This window comes from Cryptomeria japonica, chromosome 2 (genome assembly GCF_030272615.1).
Source record: "Cryptomeria japonica chromosome 2, Sugi_1.0, whole genome shotgun sequence".
NCBI lineage: Eukaryota > Viridiplantae > Streptophyta > Pinopsida > Cupressales > Cupressaceae > Cryptomeria > Cryptomeria japonica.
In genome coordinates, this window is record NC_081406.1 from 173,466,207 (window position 1) to 173,482,612 (window position 16,406).

The 16,406-nt window shown below is 39.2% G+C and overlaps 1 protein-coding gene across 1 annotated transcript; it reads left to right on the top strand.

The window, feature by feature from the left end:
* The first annotated feature begins 6,828 nt into the window (after nt 1-6,828).
* LOC131051761 (histone H2A.Z-specific chaperone CHZ1-like) lies at nt 6,829-7,272 on the top strand. Its single transcript, XM_057986368.2, has one exon. The coding sequence runs from the start codon at nt 6,829-6,831 to the stop codon at nt 7,270-7,272; it is 444 nt and encodes a 147-aa protein (XP_057842351.2).
* Nucleotides 7,273-16,406: the final 9,134 nt, after the last annotated feature.

Below are 16,406 nucleotides of genomic sequence, written 5' to 3' on the forward strand. Positions count from 1 at the left end.
AAGAGGTGTGGAGCCTGATGAAATTGTGACCTTGTTCTTCTAGTAATTGATGGATCACCAAGCCAATCTCCTACTGACTCAAATTTTTGTCGAGCCCAAAGAGGCACTACAACTAGAGAGTCTAGGGGAGAATCATCAACCTCTTAATGATGACTCCTCATCATCACTATCACCATCTTAAGTGGAGGAAGACAAATCCTCGTCAAGATTAGGAGGATTAAGATCCTCAAAAGAACTGTCATCATAATGCAATGTCTCTAATGTGATAGTGGATGCAGAAGTGGTATGAGAAGAACATGAAGCACTCTCCTCAAAATGAACACTACTCTCAATATAAATAACTCATGAGTGATGGGATGGAGAATCCTATACCCTTTGACATCATCTGGATACCAAACAAATATGCAAGGATTTCTTTGTGGATCCATAGCCTTATGTTTCTCTATTGGAATGTAGGCCCATGTAAGAGAACAAAATACTCTGAAGTGCTTAAGTATGGGGTTTTTACCAGTACAAGCTTTAAAAGGAGTTACCCCTTCACAACTTTGTGAGGAAATCGATTCTAGATGTAACAAGCACAATTGATGGCCTCCATCGAATACTGAGGTACGAAAGACTTGGAGTAAACCATACAATTGTCCATCTCCTTCAAGGACCTATTCTTATGTTCTGTGATACCATTTTGTTGATGACTATACATGGAACCATGTGTTGCATGTTGATACCTTATAAAGCACAATTTTTTTCAAACTAATTGTTACCATATTCACCTCCATTATTTGTTTGTAGAATCTTGATGAACTTCCTAGATTGTTTCTCTGCAAAAGCTTTGAAATATAGAAAATTCCCAAATACCTCAGACTTTTGTTTGAGAGAGTAAACCCATGTATATCTAGAAAAGTCATCAATAAATGTCAAGACATATCTAGCCTTACTAAAGGATGGTTGAGAAAATGGTTCTGCCAAGTCACTATGTACCAACTCGAATAGTTGTGTAGCTCTCCATGTTTTACCTTTCTCATACTTCTCCTCATGATACTTACCAAGAATGCATCCCTGGAAAACTCCATCAAAAAATCGAATAGAAGGCAACCTTGAAACCATGTCCTGTTAACTGATTTGTTGCAAGTAATGGTAGTTCAAGTGGTCAAACCTTTGATGCCACAAACAACTCAACTCATTTGCATGAGTGAGTAATACTATTGAAATAAATTTAGGAGAAAAGTGAGAAAACTGATATAATCTAGAATGACGATCTTCTTTTCCCACAACAATAGTAGACCCATTATGCATTTCACTAAGTACCACTATATCTAGTGTGAACTCAACTCACTTGTCAAAAACAATGTGAGTGATCTAATAAATAGAAAAGAGATTAGTTGATAAAGATTTAACGTGAAGAACATCCTCAAATCTTCCTTCGCCCACATAAAAAGACCCTCTCCCAAGCACTTCAATAGGAGTGGCATCACCCATTAGTAAGGCATAGAACATTGCTCTAAAGAGGTTAAATCATCTTTTGAATGTCATGTGGTGTGAAGCACCTGAGTCAATTATACAACAATTGGGTTATGAAGGAACAACAACTAGGGCCTTACCCTTTCCTTTCCCCTTACTCTTATCTATATCCTTAGAAGATCCTTCTCATGAACTCTGTTTGATGAATCAGGCACCTCGATATTATTCTTTTCTATAAGATGTGAAAGGTGATCAATTTGTTTCTTTAAACACTTATGTTCATTATGACCAAGCCTCTTATAGTAAGAACACTTGACCTTCTCCTTCTTAGGTTGTTTACCTTTTGATGAAGAGGTCTGATTATTTGCTTTTGAAGTAGCAAATCTATGATCTTTCTTCTTCTCTCCTTGGTTCTTTTGTTTCTTATCTTCCTTACTAGACCCTTCTTGTTCTTTTGTGCCTTTATTTACAACTAAGGCATGTAACTTAGATGGTCGTATTATACCCATTTGAACCAATTTGTCCTACTCCCCAGTGGGTTCTATAGAAAATTCATCTAGAGAAGGAATTTTGAATGTGGTATCTAGGGCATATTTTATAGAATAGAATGTAGAAACAAACATTAAAGAGGTAGGACCAAGCTTAGAAACAATACTCAAAATCAATTGCTTATCATCTTTCTTGATTCCACGTTATTCCAATTACAATCTCATAGATTTGAGTTTTGTGAAGAAGTCTTGTATATTGTCAAAATTGGTTAGACTCAACCCTATGAGTTCATTCTCCAACTGATGATCTCTTAACTCATCATGTTTACCAAAGAGGTTTTCCAAAGTGGTCCACACTCCATTTGGTGTAGTGGAAGACTCAATGTGAAAAGGAAGGTCAGGAGAGACTGGCATACATAGAGTATGAAAAGCTTCATCACATTTGTTAAACATTTTCATCTTTGATGCGTAATCTTGAGGTTTAGTTTCAAGTCCCATTGTAACATGATGATATCCATGTCTTTTCAAATATATTATCATCTTAGATTTCCATTCAAAATAATTATATAGTGTTAAAAGAGGAACTATAGATGCATCCATGATAGTAGAAAAGGATATTGCAAAGAATCAAGAAAAGTGCAAGAAAGAAGACATACAAGACATCCCCCCCACCCCCAGATATTACAAGGTTGGCACTTTATAATTATTACATTTACAAGGCCTTTTATCTAATTATAATGCTTTTACGGCTCCAATGGGAAAAAATAGATAGTTTTAATACAAATAAATTTGGTACAAGATTTGAAAAAATCAGCCTTATAGGTGTGTAATAGACTTCAATACCTTTACAACACTTATTTATTTTTGAAAAATAGAGATCTGAAATGAAAGATATAGCATGTTGAAGTGAAAAAGAAGCAACTGATTCAACCTGCAATATCTGATTGAAAATAGTAGAATTTTGTAATGAAACTTGTTTGGACAAAATGTGCTCTTTCCCATCTTTCCATCAAGTACTCATTTGTGAAACTCTGACACCTGAGGCAAAAGTTACGCAATTTTTTAAAAAAGTTGGTAAATTTGATAGCAAAAAAGAGGGCTCACACCCTATTCAAACTCAATTTTTGTAAGATTTACGAATTTTCTACAAACAAGATAAAAAAACCAAAAAAAATTCAATGTTAGGAAGAAAACCCAAAAAGACGTTTTTACCTACAAATGAGAGGAACCTAGTGTGTAGGGGAAAAAGTGAGACTAAGTATGGAAACCCTAATCCCACTCTCATACACACTCATGAAATATGAAAGAGCCTATGGAGGTGACACACTTTGGGCTACTTCTTGTATGGAAGAGAGAGTCAAGGATCACCTCTTAGGGTTTCTATTCCCTTGTTGTAAATGAGAGAGAGGAATGATTTAAAAATGTGATCTAACCTAGGATGCAAGTAAGCAAGGAAACCCTAATCTGAAAATGCAGATCAAAGGACAACTTATATACTACTGAAAGTATAGATCAGGAAGCAAAATTAGAGGTGTAATTGTGTCTGAAGTTTGAACAAAAATGTCTGGGACCAGGGTGCCACGCCACTGTTCTGATTCTGCAAGTCTGGAGCTGCAACTGACAGGATAGGTTTTGAAGCCTGCAAGACTTTGTTCTGCCAAATTTTGTTGATAGAGGGTAGGACTAGGGTACCACACCATTGTCCTTAGGGTTTCTAATGAGATCTGCACCCAAAAACTATCTATGTGTACACTTCTGGTCCCGAGACTTACAGGGATGCTCAAATTTGAACCTATACCTAAAGCTGCCAAGTAGGGTTTTGGGTGGCTATATAGGGCTTTTCCTTAGTCAAAACCCTGTGTTGGTGATTTCCACCTCCACAAATAGCCGATAATGTACTAAAAATGTGTGTGTAAGAACCTTGTATGTGTGCAAGATCCTAAAATGAATGAAAAAATCTAGAGCAGCCCTAAAGAGTAAACCCTAATTGCTTATAATTGACAAAGTAAATGTTCTAAATCCATGATGCAAAGTGATCTAAAGAATGAATATGAATCAAAATTAATCTTATGCAAAGACATGAAAACAATATGAAACCATACCCAACCCATGGAGAAGTACAAGCCAATCACCAGTCGGTGATCTCCTATTGTTCTTCTACATCTTCAAAAAGGCCCAATTGATAGAATTTTGCTTGATGAATGTTTGATGGATTAATGTTGAATGTTGTTGAAGATTTCAAAGAACTACTCTTTCATTGCAAAGAAGGCTCCTTATGCTCCAAAAACTTGTTGCTAGATTCTTAGAAAAAGTCCACTTCAAATGAAGAAAGAGAGCTCTTAAGTATGAAGTCCTAGATCTTAATTTCATATTTAGGCCTACCTAGGATTTGAATTTCCCGCCAATATTTTAGGGTTAAGCATTATTATATCATAGGATTATGCTCCCAAAATTTTGGGGAAAAAGTTGAGGACCATGTGCACTCCCACCATGGTCCAACCAACTTTTTACCAACTTTTCAGGGTCGTTAGATATGATGATATTAGAGTGAATCCCAAAGTTACAGCTAATTTTGAGATGTTTGATATGCGAAATGAAGCCTAAAAGCTCAAAATAGGACATAATTAGTGTTTATGATTAAATGATTTATTGAAGGAATAAAATAAAAAGGGGCACGCTTAGGGTAAAGGGCCCCCACTTTTTAATACATGAAGTAATGAATTATGACTTTATATTAAATTAAATTAATTAATTAAATGCTTAAAGGGAAATTATAATGCAAAATGCAAACACACTAAAGCAGGTGCTAAACTAGGTGTGAAATTGTACCACCCTAGTAAGGGTGTACAATTTACAACACTACATTTAGCCCCCACTTTAGTGGTCATATGACACTACGTGCATATGTAAGCTAAAGTACAGAAAAGTAAACATTATTTGAAAAAGGATATATCCATAAGCTGTCAAACGAAGCCCCCAGTGGTATCTGCAGTACACAGTTAGAAACCACACCCTACAAAAATACATGTTAGATCATAAAATCACCTAATGCTTACTAAGGAAGGTGATGAAATTCGTAGGTAGCTATATGCTCCCTTGTTTCAGATTGCTTATTAGTGAGGTGAAACAGGGTATCATGTTTACCACAATGAATTGTGATGAAGATTTTTATGAAGCAAGTTCACAAAAAGGCTTTATTGTTCATCCAAGCACTTTATGGAAATAATGCACAATGAGAGGATGAACTCATGATTCCAATGCCATCGAGAATGCGATAACCAGAGCTCCCTAGCTCAAGATATGAGAGATTGAAGGAAAAGTGCAGAACTTAGGGTTTTAACATAAAAACATAATGTGAAAAAGTGCATAACTCATAAATATGAAAGTGAAACTTTCATTTGTCACTTTTTGACTTTTCGACACTATCCACTGCAAAGGAGCACACTTCTTAGTCAGAATGCCTTGACGTCGACCTAAGAAACCTAAATGGATAGAGATCCTACGTCGGTCTGTACTCACTGGTCGACCACTCGACGAGGTGAGTTGACCTTTCGTTGACTCTCTTTTTACTTTTTCATGTTTTCATTGATTTCAAGATTGTGATGTCATCGCCAAGAGAAGGTCCATGCCCCCTGTCTGGGAACCTTGGGGTTCTAGGGTGCCTTGGTTCTCCATGGGCACCCTGGTCCCAAGGGGGTGCTCTGGTCCCTCTCCGAAGTGACCAGTGGCGACACGGGATCAGATGATTGAATGTTAGAATAGATAGAATGAATGCTTTGATTAGATAATGATGATGATGATGATCGATTACTGATGATAGAATGCTTTGCTTTTATAAACATTGTTGTACATCCATGAGCATAATGTTGGGCTCACCTTCCAAAGCCTCCGAGAGCAAATCCCAAGGCTGACACCAAAGGAGAGGGAGTTGCTGCACACGATGGGTTTGTGGTATGTGATGACTATGACTGCCATCAAATTCCATCCTGCGATGTTGATGGCATTGATGGAGAGGTGGAATTCAGAAACCTTGAGATTCCTATTGCATGTGGGGGAGATGATGGTCACCCTCGAGGATGTATACCACATCTTGCACCTTCCCATCAGGGGACAACATGAGATATTGATCCGACTGCATTGAGGAGGACTATAGGAGAGAGCAAGCGTATGTTGTGGGGAGAGTGATGCTCGGTGAAATGAGGGGTCGTATCATGGTTAGCTGGCTCCTACACCCGACTGACGAGGTTCTATTAGTGAGGTGACTCATGACTGAGACCATCGCATTATCCGTGTGCCCTAATGGACACTACACATAAATACATGGAAGCCTTATCTACACTATCCAAGCGATGGAGAGACACATGAGGGTATACTCTTGGGTTCAGAGCATGGTTGCGCATCTCTATCATGACCTTAGGGAGTATGTATTTGGATAGGAATATAGCCTAATGACATGCATGCTACTATAGGTGTGGATGTTTGAGCACATTACATGTACTAGGCTTGTTGGAGTCCCTATAGACTTAGTCCAAGAGCAGCTTAGGGTATTTTCTTATCCACTTACCCATGAGTGGCGATTCAGTGATCTCCTACATTGGAAATTGAGCTTAGATCGATTGATAGCAAGCAGAGTCATATGGAGACCTTACCTTAGGATGCACATGTGGGCAGGAATACACAAGCAAATGTTTTGCATGCAGAGGAACCATCTACAAGAGGGATTTTACAACCACATAGTCATCCCCTTCTACTTTGACTGAGTCTGGTAGTAGTTTGGGTTTGAGGAGTGCATCCTACTAACGTACTTGTGTGCATTCGACACTCACACGTGAAGTTGAGGCCCAGAGCCATTCCTAGGCCTACTAGTGATGAGATCGACAACATGGATTTAGATGGGTCACATCAGGACATTGCGATAGACTATAGAGATGATGTGGGCATGCAGCAACAGTACATCACATGGTGGGGGAGGACATACCCTAGACCCATCTTCCTAGCAGACTTCCCTAGAGGGAACCCCAGACCACAGAGACAGACGGGCGATGGAGAGGGACCCAATACATTTGAGGAGGGCTCAGATGGTCAGGCTGATGATGCAAGAGAGCAGGAGGCAAGTGGAGATGAAGATGATCCTGATGCTGGAGAGGGAGATCAAGATGGAGATGATGAGGAGGACGAAGAGGAGGTAAAGGAGGAGGACAAGGAGGACAAGGAGGAGGACAAGGAGGAGAATGAGGAGAATAAGGAGGAGGATGAATCAGATGTAGTTCCTCATCACTCTGGGGATTACACCATAGCATTAGATCCACTGAGCCTCCCATCATAGGCAGAGAAGGACCATATAAGGGGTCCTGATTCTACTCCCCATCATCCCATTCCCACTGTACAGAGATAGTATAAGCATGGAGAGCCTATTGGGTCCCAGTCTCAAGCGATCTCTTTCCACGATCCCTACTAGCGAGAGAGAGATCTAGGTAAGGTGTTTCAATGTTGTTTGATTTATGTATCTTACTTTTTTTAATTTGATGATATAAAATGTTACTGATAAAAATTTCTCTCTTTCTTTGCAGCTATTGTCCAAGAGTGGCGCTCTCTTATTCAGAATGCAATGCTAGACCTCATCGTGACTGCACACATTCTGAGTTCCTCGCAAACAATGCATAGATCACAGAGGAGTGTAGGATGCTATGAGGATCTATTCACCCCTCTTCAGATGGAGATGGAGGTCCTGCGAGAGAGATTACATCAACAGATCACAATCTAGCAACGTCGCAGATAGAGGCAACAACATACCATAGGATTATGATGGAGAGGGATCACAGAAGCTCCTCATGGAGTCACTCATGGTCTGTATCGTGATACACACCCATGGGCCCACCTCCACGGCCAAATCAGGAGGGGACATCTAGCCACCATCCTCCAGCTACTAGTCCTAGGGATAGGAGATGACCTTGTTGTATTATGAGACATTTTTGTTGATGTATATGTTATAACACTCATGGATATGTATTTATTTACACTCATGTTATATCTCAAACATGTTATTTTAATGCTTAAACAATGTATACATTGCTTAGATTAAAAGTAACACACTTGTTGGTGAACATGTATGTCTAATTTAAATCTCCATGTGATTGATTTCTCAATGTTCATGATTAAATTGATACATTTGTGACTTAATTAAATAACTAAGTATTTAATTAAATGGTACTTTGATGGTGTAAAAGAAGAATGTGCTAGGCTTAAGAACTATATGACTAATGTGATTTAATGAACTCTAATTAAACACGACATGATATAATTCTACCTAACACATAAGAAATTGTATAACATGCTAGCACATATAAAATGTAAATCTATTACAATTTACATAAATGAGTCTAAGACAAACAATAAAGTAAAGAGACATGCTTGTCAAGAATGAAGTAATGTAGACTAAACAAGATAACATCATTTAATCGCACATACTTTAATGAAGATATGCTAACATATTATCCAATTTTGAAGAAAGAAAAGATACAGAGAGAGAGAGAGAGAGAGAGAGAGAGAGAGAGAGAGAGAGAGAGAGAAGAGCTAAGCATAGTATCTACAAAGGTGCATAACATTTATAGGTTCCTTGAGAGGTGTACCTTCCACATCTGCTATCTTGTAAGCACCTGATCCATAGACTTCAACAACAATGTATGGTCCAAACCAAGTAGGGCTGAATTTTCCTTTCTCCTCGGTTAAAGCATTCACATTACGCTGATTCTCCTAAAGCACTAGATCACCGACCAAGAAGGAATGTTGAATAAATTTATCATTATTGCTCCTTCACAGAGTTTTATGATATACTTGAATATTCTCAAGAGCGTTTATACGCCATTCATCAAGCATCTCAAGTTGTCGAAGTCTTTGTTCTCTATAAGAATCATCATCCACTATACCCCTTAGAGAAACTCTCAAAGAAGGAATTTCTAACTCTAAAAGCATAATGGCATCAGCAACATAAACAAGATTATAAGGAGTATAACTCATAGCAACACGTACACTTGTCCGATAGGCCCAAAGAGCATAGGTTAATTGACTATGCCAATCCTTACGATGCTTGTTTACAGTCTTTCGAAGAATCTTTTCAATTATCCTATTTGAAGACTCAACTTGACTATTTGATTGAGGATAGTAAGGTGTAGAAAATTTATCTTGAATATGATATTTCTTGAGAAACTTCTTCACATCCTTATTTTTAAATGGTTTTCCATTATCTGAAACTAAGGTGGAAGGTATTCCAAATCGGGGAATAATGTTTTACAAAATGAATTGACAAATTACTTCAGCGGTAGTGGATCGAAGAGGAACAACTTCCACCCACTTCATAAAGTAATCGGTTACATTTACGATGAATGTATGTCCTTGAGATGGAGGAGATATTTTACCAATAAGATCCACACACCATGTAGAAAAGGGCAAAGATACAACTTGAGATCAAAATTAATTGGGTAGGGGCATGGATCAAATTGCTATGCTGCTGACACTGATGACATTTCTTAACAAACTCTAAGGAATCCTTTTCCATAGCCTGCCAATAATATCCCATTCAGGGCAATCTCTGAAATAAGTATCTACCCCCAAAATGCCCCCCACAAGCACCTGAATGTGCTTCCTCAAGGGCAATAGGGATTTCGACTTTGTTGAGACAACGGAGGAGAAGACCATTATAAGCCCTCCTATAAAAAATGTTAGAAAGGATAATGATCTTGTGGCCAATTTGTGAATCCTAGCCCTAGAATTTTTATTCATAGAGTCAAGAAAGGTACCATTAGTCAAATATCTCACGATATGTGAGTACCATTCATCAGAATTAATAATGCAACAATACGCCACATCACTAAAATTATCAGCAATAGTCAGGGTAGTGAGGTTGTGAATAGTGAATTTAAGATCTACCAAGGGGTCTTCTAAAGACACTAGAGAGGCTACACACGTCATCACATTAGCGTGTCAATTATGGGTATGTGCAAGATCATGGGGGGCCAAAAAGTGGCAATGGAGAAAAAAATGAGTTTTCAACCTTTCCAAATACGCCAAAATCCGCTTTGACTTTTTGTTTGGGTCAGGCAAAATTTGAATTTTTTTTGGTAATACCAAACCAAATCGGATATCCAATATTATCGGATATCCGATTTGTGATGTCACTATTGTGATATCATACTTTTCAAATCGGATATCCGATTTTATCAACATACAAAATATAGTTTAGTAAAATGGGCATAACTTTTGCGTTTCTTATCTAAATTTTAATTTTTTATAGGCGTTGGAAAGGTAATTCATAGACCTATCAAATGGATAAGGTAGTTTCATGATATTATAGACCAAAAATTAATTTTAATCATTTGAAGTTAGTCCTTCAATTTTAAAACTTTAAATACTCACAAATTTTGCATACAAAGTCTCATTTTTTTTTCCTATCACCTCCTTTATCTATCACTTGTCTATCTATACTTATATAATATATTTTATATCTCTTTCTTCTCTACTTATGTCACTTATTTTTGCATTCCATGTAGATAAATAAATTCCCAAGTTACATGCATCTCTGCATGTATCTCCATCTGTCTATTCATTTCTCTCCCTCTCCCACTCCATCATTGTCACTCCTTATTTCTATATTTCTCTCTAATAATCTCTCTTCTCTCTATTTATCTCCCTATTTTACCTTATCCTACCTATACTTATATATTACTTGTCTCTATCACCTCCTTTCTCTCCCTATCTTGTCCCCTCTCTCTCTCTATCCCTATAGATATATCTTCATGTATATTTATATCCCTAAATCTCTAAATCTCACTTATTCACTCCATCTCTCTCTCCATTTGTCTTACTCTCTCTATCATGTTCTTTCCATATCTATCTCTATCTCCATCTTCACATCTCCATCTCTTTCCTTATCAATCTCTTTTTTTATATGTTTCTCTATCTTTATATATATTCCTCTATACATGATTAATCTACTTCTCTGTCTCTTCCTCTATCACCCTCTTGAAGTATATTTCCCTTTCTTTACTTTTATCTCTTTATTTACCCCATCTTTATATATCTTTTTCTCTCTCCCTCTATATCTATCCCTATCTATAATCTTTTTCTCTCTTTCTCACTCTCTTGCACTAGCTATATATCTCTATCTATCAATATTTCTCTTTCTTTATATCTCTCTATCTCTTCCTTTTTTATCTCTCTCTTTACCCCTCTCTATCCATTTTTCTCCATCTCTTCATATATTTATATTTGTCTTTACCTCTCTCTTTCTCTATATCTATTCACCTCCATCTCCCTTTATCTTCATTTTTTATCTCTATCTTCCTCTCTCCTTTTCAATATCTAGATATATCTACCTCTTTCTATCCATCCTTGTCCTTTAGTTTTTCTCCCTCTCACTTCATACTCCTTAATATGTATATCTTTATTTATGCCCTTGTCCTTTAGTTCTTTTCCCTCTCTTTAGTTCTTCATCTCTCTTCGCCCTTATATCTCTCCTTATTTGAAAATTAATATATATGGTCTCCTAAGGGGTTATATCATGTCCTAAGGGGTCATAGAATATCATATGACCCCTTAGGACACAGTATGACCCCTAACGACACCATATGGTCTCCTAAGGGGTCATATGGTGTCAAAAGGGGTCATAAAACACCATATGACCCCTTAAGACACAATAAGACCCCTAATGACACCATATGGTGTCCTAAGGGGTCATAAGACACCAAATGACCTCGTAGGACACCATACAACCCTTAATGACACAATGTGGCATCCTAAAGGGTCATATGGTGTCCTAAGGGGTCATAGGACACCATATGATCCCTTAGGACACCATACGACCCATAGCACCATATATTGTCCCAAGGGGTCATATGGTGTCTTAAGGGGTCAAAGAATGTCATATGACCAATTAGGACACAATACGAGCCATGACGACACCTAAGGGTTCATATAGTGTCATAAGGGGTCATAAGACACTATATGACCCCTTATAACACCATATGATCCCTTACGACACCATATGACCCCTTATAACACAAGAATACCCATAACGACACAATATGGTGTCCTTAGGGGTCATATGATGTCAGGAGACACCATATGACCCCTTAGGACACAATATGACCCCTAATGATACCTAAGGGGTCATATGGTGTCCTAAGGGGTTATCTGATGTCCTAGGAAACTTTACGACATAATATGACCCCTTAGCACACCATACAACCCCTAATGACACCATATGGTGTCCTAAGGGCTCGTAGGACACCATATGACATGTTAGGACACAATATGACCCCTAACAACACCTAAGGGGTCATAATGTGTCCTAAGGGATCATATGACACCATATGACCCCTAACGACACTATATGGTGTCTTCAGGGGTTATATTGTGTCCTAAGGGTTCATAGGAAACCATATGACCTGTAACAACACAAAATGACACCTAACGATACCTAAGGGGTCATATGGTGTTTTAAGGGGTCATAGAACACAATATGACCCCTTAGCACACCATACAACCCCTAATGACACTATATGGTGTCCTAAGGGGTCATAGAACACCATATGACCCCTTAGGACACCATAGATGCATACTGATACTTTATGGTGTCCTAAGGGGTCATAGGACACCACATGACCCCTTAGGAGACCATATGACCCATAAAAACATAATATGGTGTCCTAGAGGGTCATAGAACACCATACGACACCTTAGAACACCATACGACCCATAACAATGCCATCTTGTGTCTGAAGGGGTCATAAGACACAATATTACCCCTTAGGACATAATATGACCCTTAACGATGTCATATAGTGTCCCAATGGGTCATAGGACACAATATGACCCCTTAGGACATCATACGACATCATACCACCCTTTACGACACCATATGGTGTCCTAAGGGGTCATATAGTATCCTAAGGGGTCATATAACACCATATGACCCCTTAGAACACAAGAAGACCCATAACAACATGATATGGTGTCCTAAGGAGTTATATGGTGTCATGAGACACCGTATGACCCCTTAGGAAACAATATGACCCCTAACGATACCTAAGGGGTCATATGGTGTCCTACGGGTTATATGATGTCCTAGGAACCTTTAGGACACAATATGACCCCTTAGCACACCATACAAGCCCTAATGACACCATATGGTGTCTTAAGGGGTTGTTGGGAACCATATAACCCGTTAGGACACAATATGACCCCTAACAACACCTAATGGGTCATATCATATCTTAAGGGGTCATATAACACCATATGACCCCTTATAACACAAAAAACCTCATAACAACATGATATGGTGTCCTAAGGGGTCATATGGTGTCAGGAGACACCATATGACCCCTTAGGACACAATATGACCCCTAACGATACCAAAGGGTTCATATGGTGTCCTAAGGGGTTATATGATGTCCTAGGAACCTTTAGGACACAATATGACCCCTTAGCACACCATACAACCCCTAACAACACCATATGGTTTCCTAAGGGGTCGCAGGACACCATATGACCCATTAGGACACAATATGACCCCCAACAACACTTAAGGGGTCATATTGTGCCGTAAGGGGTCATTGGACACCATATTACCCCTAAGGACACTATATGGTGTCTTGTGACCCCTTAGAACACCATATGACCCCTTAGGTATTGTTAGGTGTCATTTTGTGTTGTTAGGGGTCATATTGTGTCCTAATGGGTCATAGGACACCATATGACCCCTAACAACACAAAATGACACCTAACAATACCTAAGGGGTCATATGGTGTTCTAAGGGGTCACAAGACACCATTTGACCGCTTAGCACACCATGTGACCCCTAATGACACCATATGGTGTCCTAAGGAGTCATATGGTGTCCTAAGGGGTCATAGAACACCATATGACCCCTTAGGACACCATACGATGCATAATGACATTATATGGTGTCCTAAGGGGTCATAGGACACCCTATGACCCCTTAGAGGACCATACAACCCATAACAACATAATATGGTGTCCTAGAGGGTCATAGAACACCATATGATCCCTTAGAACACCATACAACCCATAACGACACCATGTGGTGTCTTAAGGGGTCATAGGACATCATTTGACCCCTTAGCACACCATATGACCCCTAATGACACCATATGGTGTTCTAAGGAGTCATATGGTGTCCTAAGGGGTCATAGAACACCATATGACCCCTAAGGACACCATACGATGCATAATGACACTATATGGTGTCCTAAGAGGTCATGGGACACCATATGACCCCTTAGAGGACTATACAACCCATAACAACATAATATGGTGTCTTAGAGGGTAATAGAACACCATATGACCCCTTAGAACACCATACAACCCATAACGACACCATGTGGTATCTTAAGGGGTCATAAGACACAATATTACCCCTTAGGACATAATATGACCCCTAACAACGTCATATAGTGTCCTAAGGGGTCATAGGACACCATATGACCCCTTAGGACACCATACAACCCCTTGCAACACCATACCACCCTTTACGACACCATATGGTTTGACCCCTTAGAACACACGAAGACCTATAACCACATGATATTGTGTCCTAAGGGGTCATATGGTGTCATCAGACACCATATGACTCCTTAGGACACAATATCACCCCTAACAATACCTAAGGGGTCATATGGTGTCCTAAGGGGTTATATCATGTCCTAGGAACCTTTAGAACAAAATATGACCCCTTAGCACACCATACAACCCCTAACGACACCATATGTTCTCCTAAGGGGTTGTAGGACACCATATAACCCGTTAGGATATAATATGACCCCTAACAAAACTTAAGGGGTCATAGGACACCATATGACCCCTAAGGACATTGCATGGTGTACTAAGGGGTCATATTGTGTGCTAAGGGGTCATAGGACACCATATGACCCCTTAGCACTCCATATGACCCCTAATGACACCATATGGTGTCTTAAGGGATCATATGGTGTCCTAAGGGGTCATACAATACCATATGACCCATTAGGACACCATACGATGCATAATGACACCATATGGTGTCCTAAGGGGTCATAGGACACTATATGACTCCTTAGGAGACCATACGACCCATAAAAACATAATATGATGTCCTCGATGGTCATAGAACACCATATGACCCCTTACAACACCATACAACATATAACGACACCATGTGGTGTCCTAAGGGGTCATAAGACACAATATGACCCCTTAGGACATAATATGACCCCTAACAACATTATATAATGTCCTAAGGGGTCATACAAAACCATATGACCCCATAGAACACCATATGACCCCTTAGAACACCATACGACCCTTTACAACACCGTATGGTGTCCTAAGACATCATATGGTATCCTAAGGGGTCATATAAAACCATATGACCCCTTAGAACACCATATAACCCCTTAGAACATAAGAAGACCCATATCAACATGATATGGTGTCCTAAGGGGTCATACGGTGTCATGAGACACCATATGACCCCTTAGGACACAATATGACCCCTAACGATATCTAAGGGGTCATATGATGTCCTGAGAGGTTATATGATGTCCTAGGAATCTTTAGGACACAATATGACCCCTTAGCACACCATACAATCCCAAACAACACCATATGGTGTCCTAAGGGGTTGTAGGACACTATATGACCTGTTAGGACACAATATGACCCCTAACAACACCTAAGGGGTCATATTGTGTCCTAAGGGGTCATAAGACATCATATGATGCCTAACGACATAAAATGACGCCTAACGATACCTAAGGGGTCATATGGTGTTATAAACGGTCATATGACACTATATGAACCCTTAGCACACTATACGACCCTTAATGACACCATATGGTGTCCCAAGGGGTAATAGAACACCATATGACCCCTTAGGAAACCATACAACGCATAATGAAACCATATGGTGTCCTAAGCAGTCATAGGACACCGTATGACCCCTTAGGAGACCATACAACCCATAACGACATAAAATTGGTGTCCTAAGGGGTCATAGAACACCATATGACCCCTTAGAAGACCATATGACCCATAACGACACCATGTGGTGTCCTAAGGGGTCATAAGACATAATATGACCCCTTAGGACATAATATGACCCCTAACGACATCATATAGTGTTCTAAGGGGTCATAGGACACCATACGACACATAACAACACCAAATGGTATCCTAAGGGATCATATTGTGTCCTAAGCTGTCATAGGACACCATACGACCCATAACACCATATTGTCTCCAAGCATATGGTATCCTAAGGGGTCATACGACACCATATGACCCATTAGGACACAATAAGACCCTTGATGACACCTAATGGGTCATCTAATGTCCTAAGGGTTCATAGGACACTATATGACCCCTTAGGACACCATACGAGTCCTTGCGATGCCATATGGTGTCCC

Excerpts from the sequence above, each read along its gene's own strand:
- LOC131051761 (XM_057986368.2), top strand. The coding sequence starts at position 6,829 with ATGGATTTAGATGGGTCACATCAGGACATTGCGATAGACTATAGAGAT.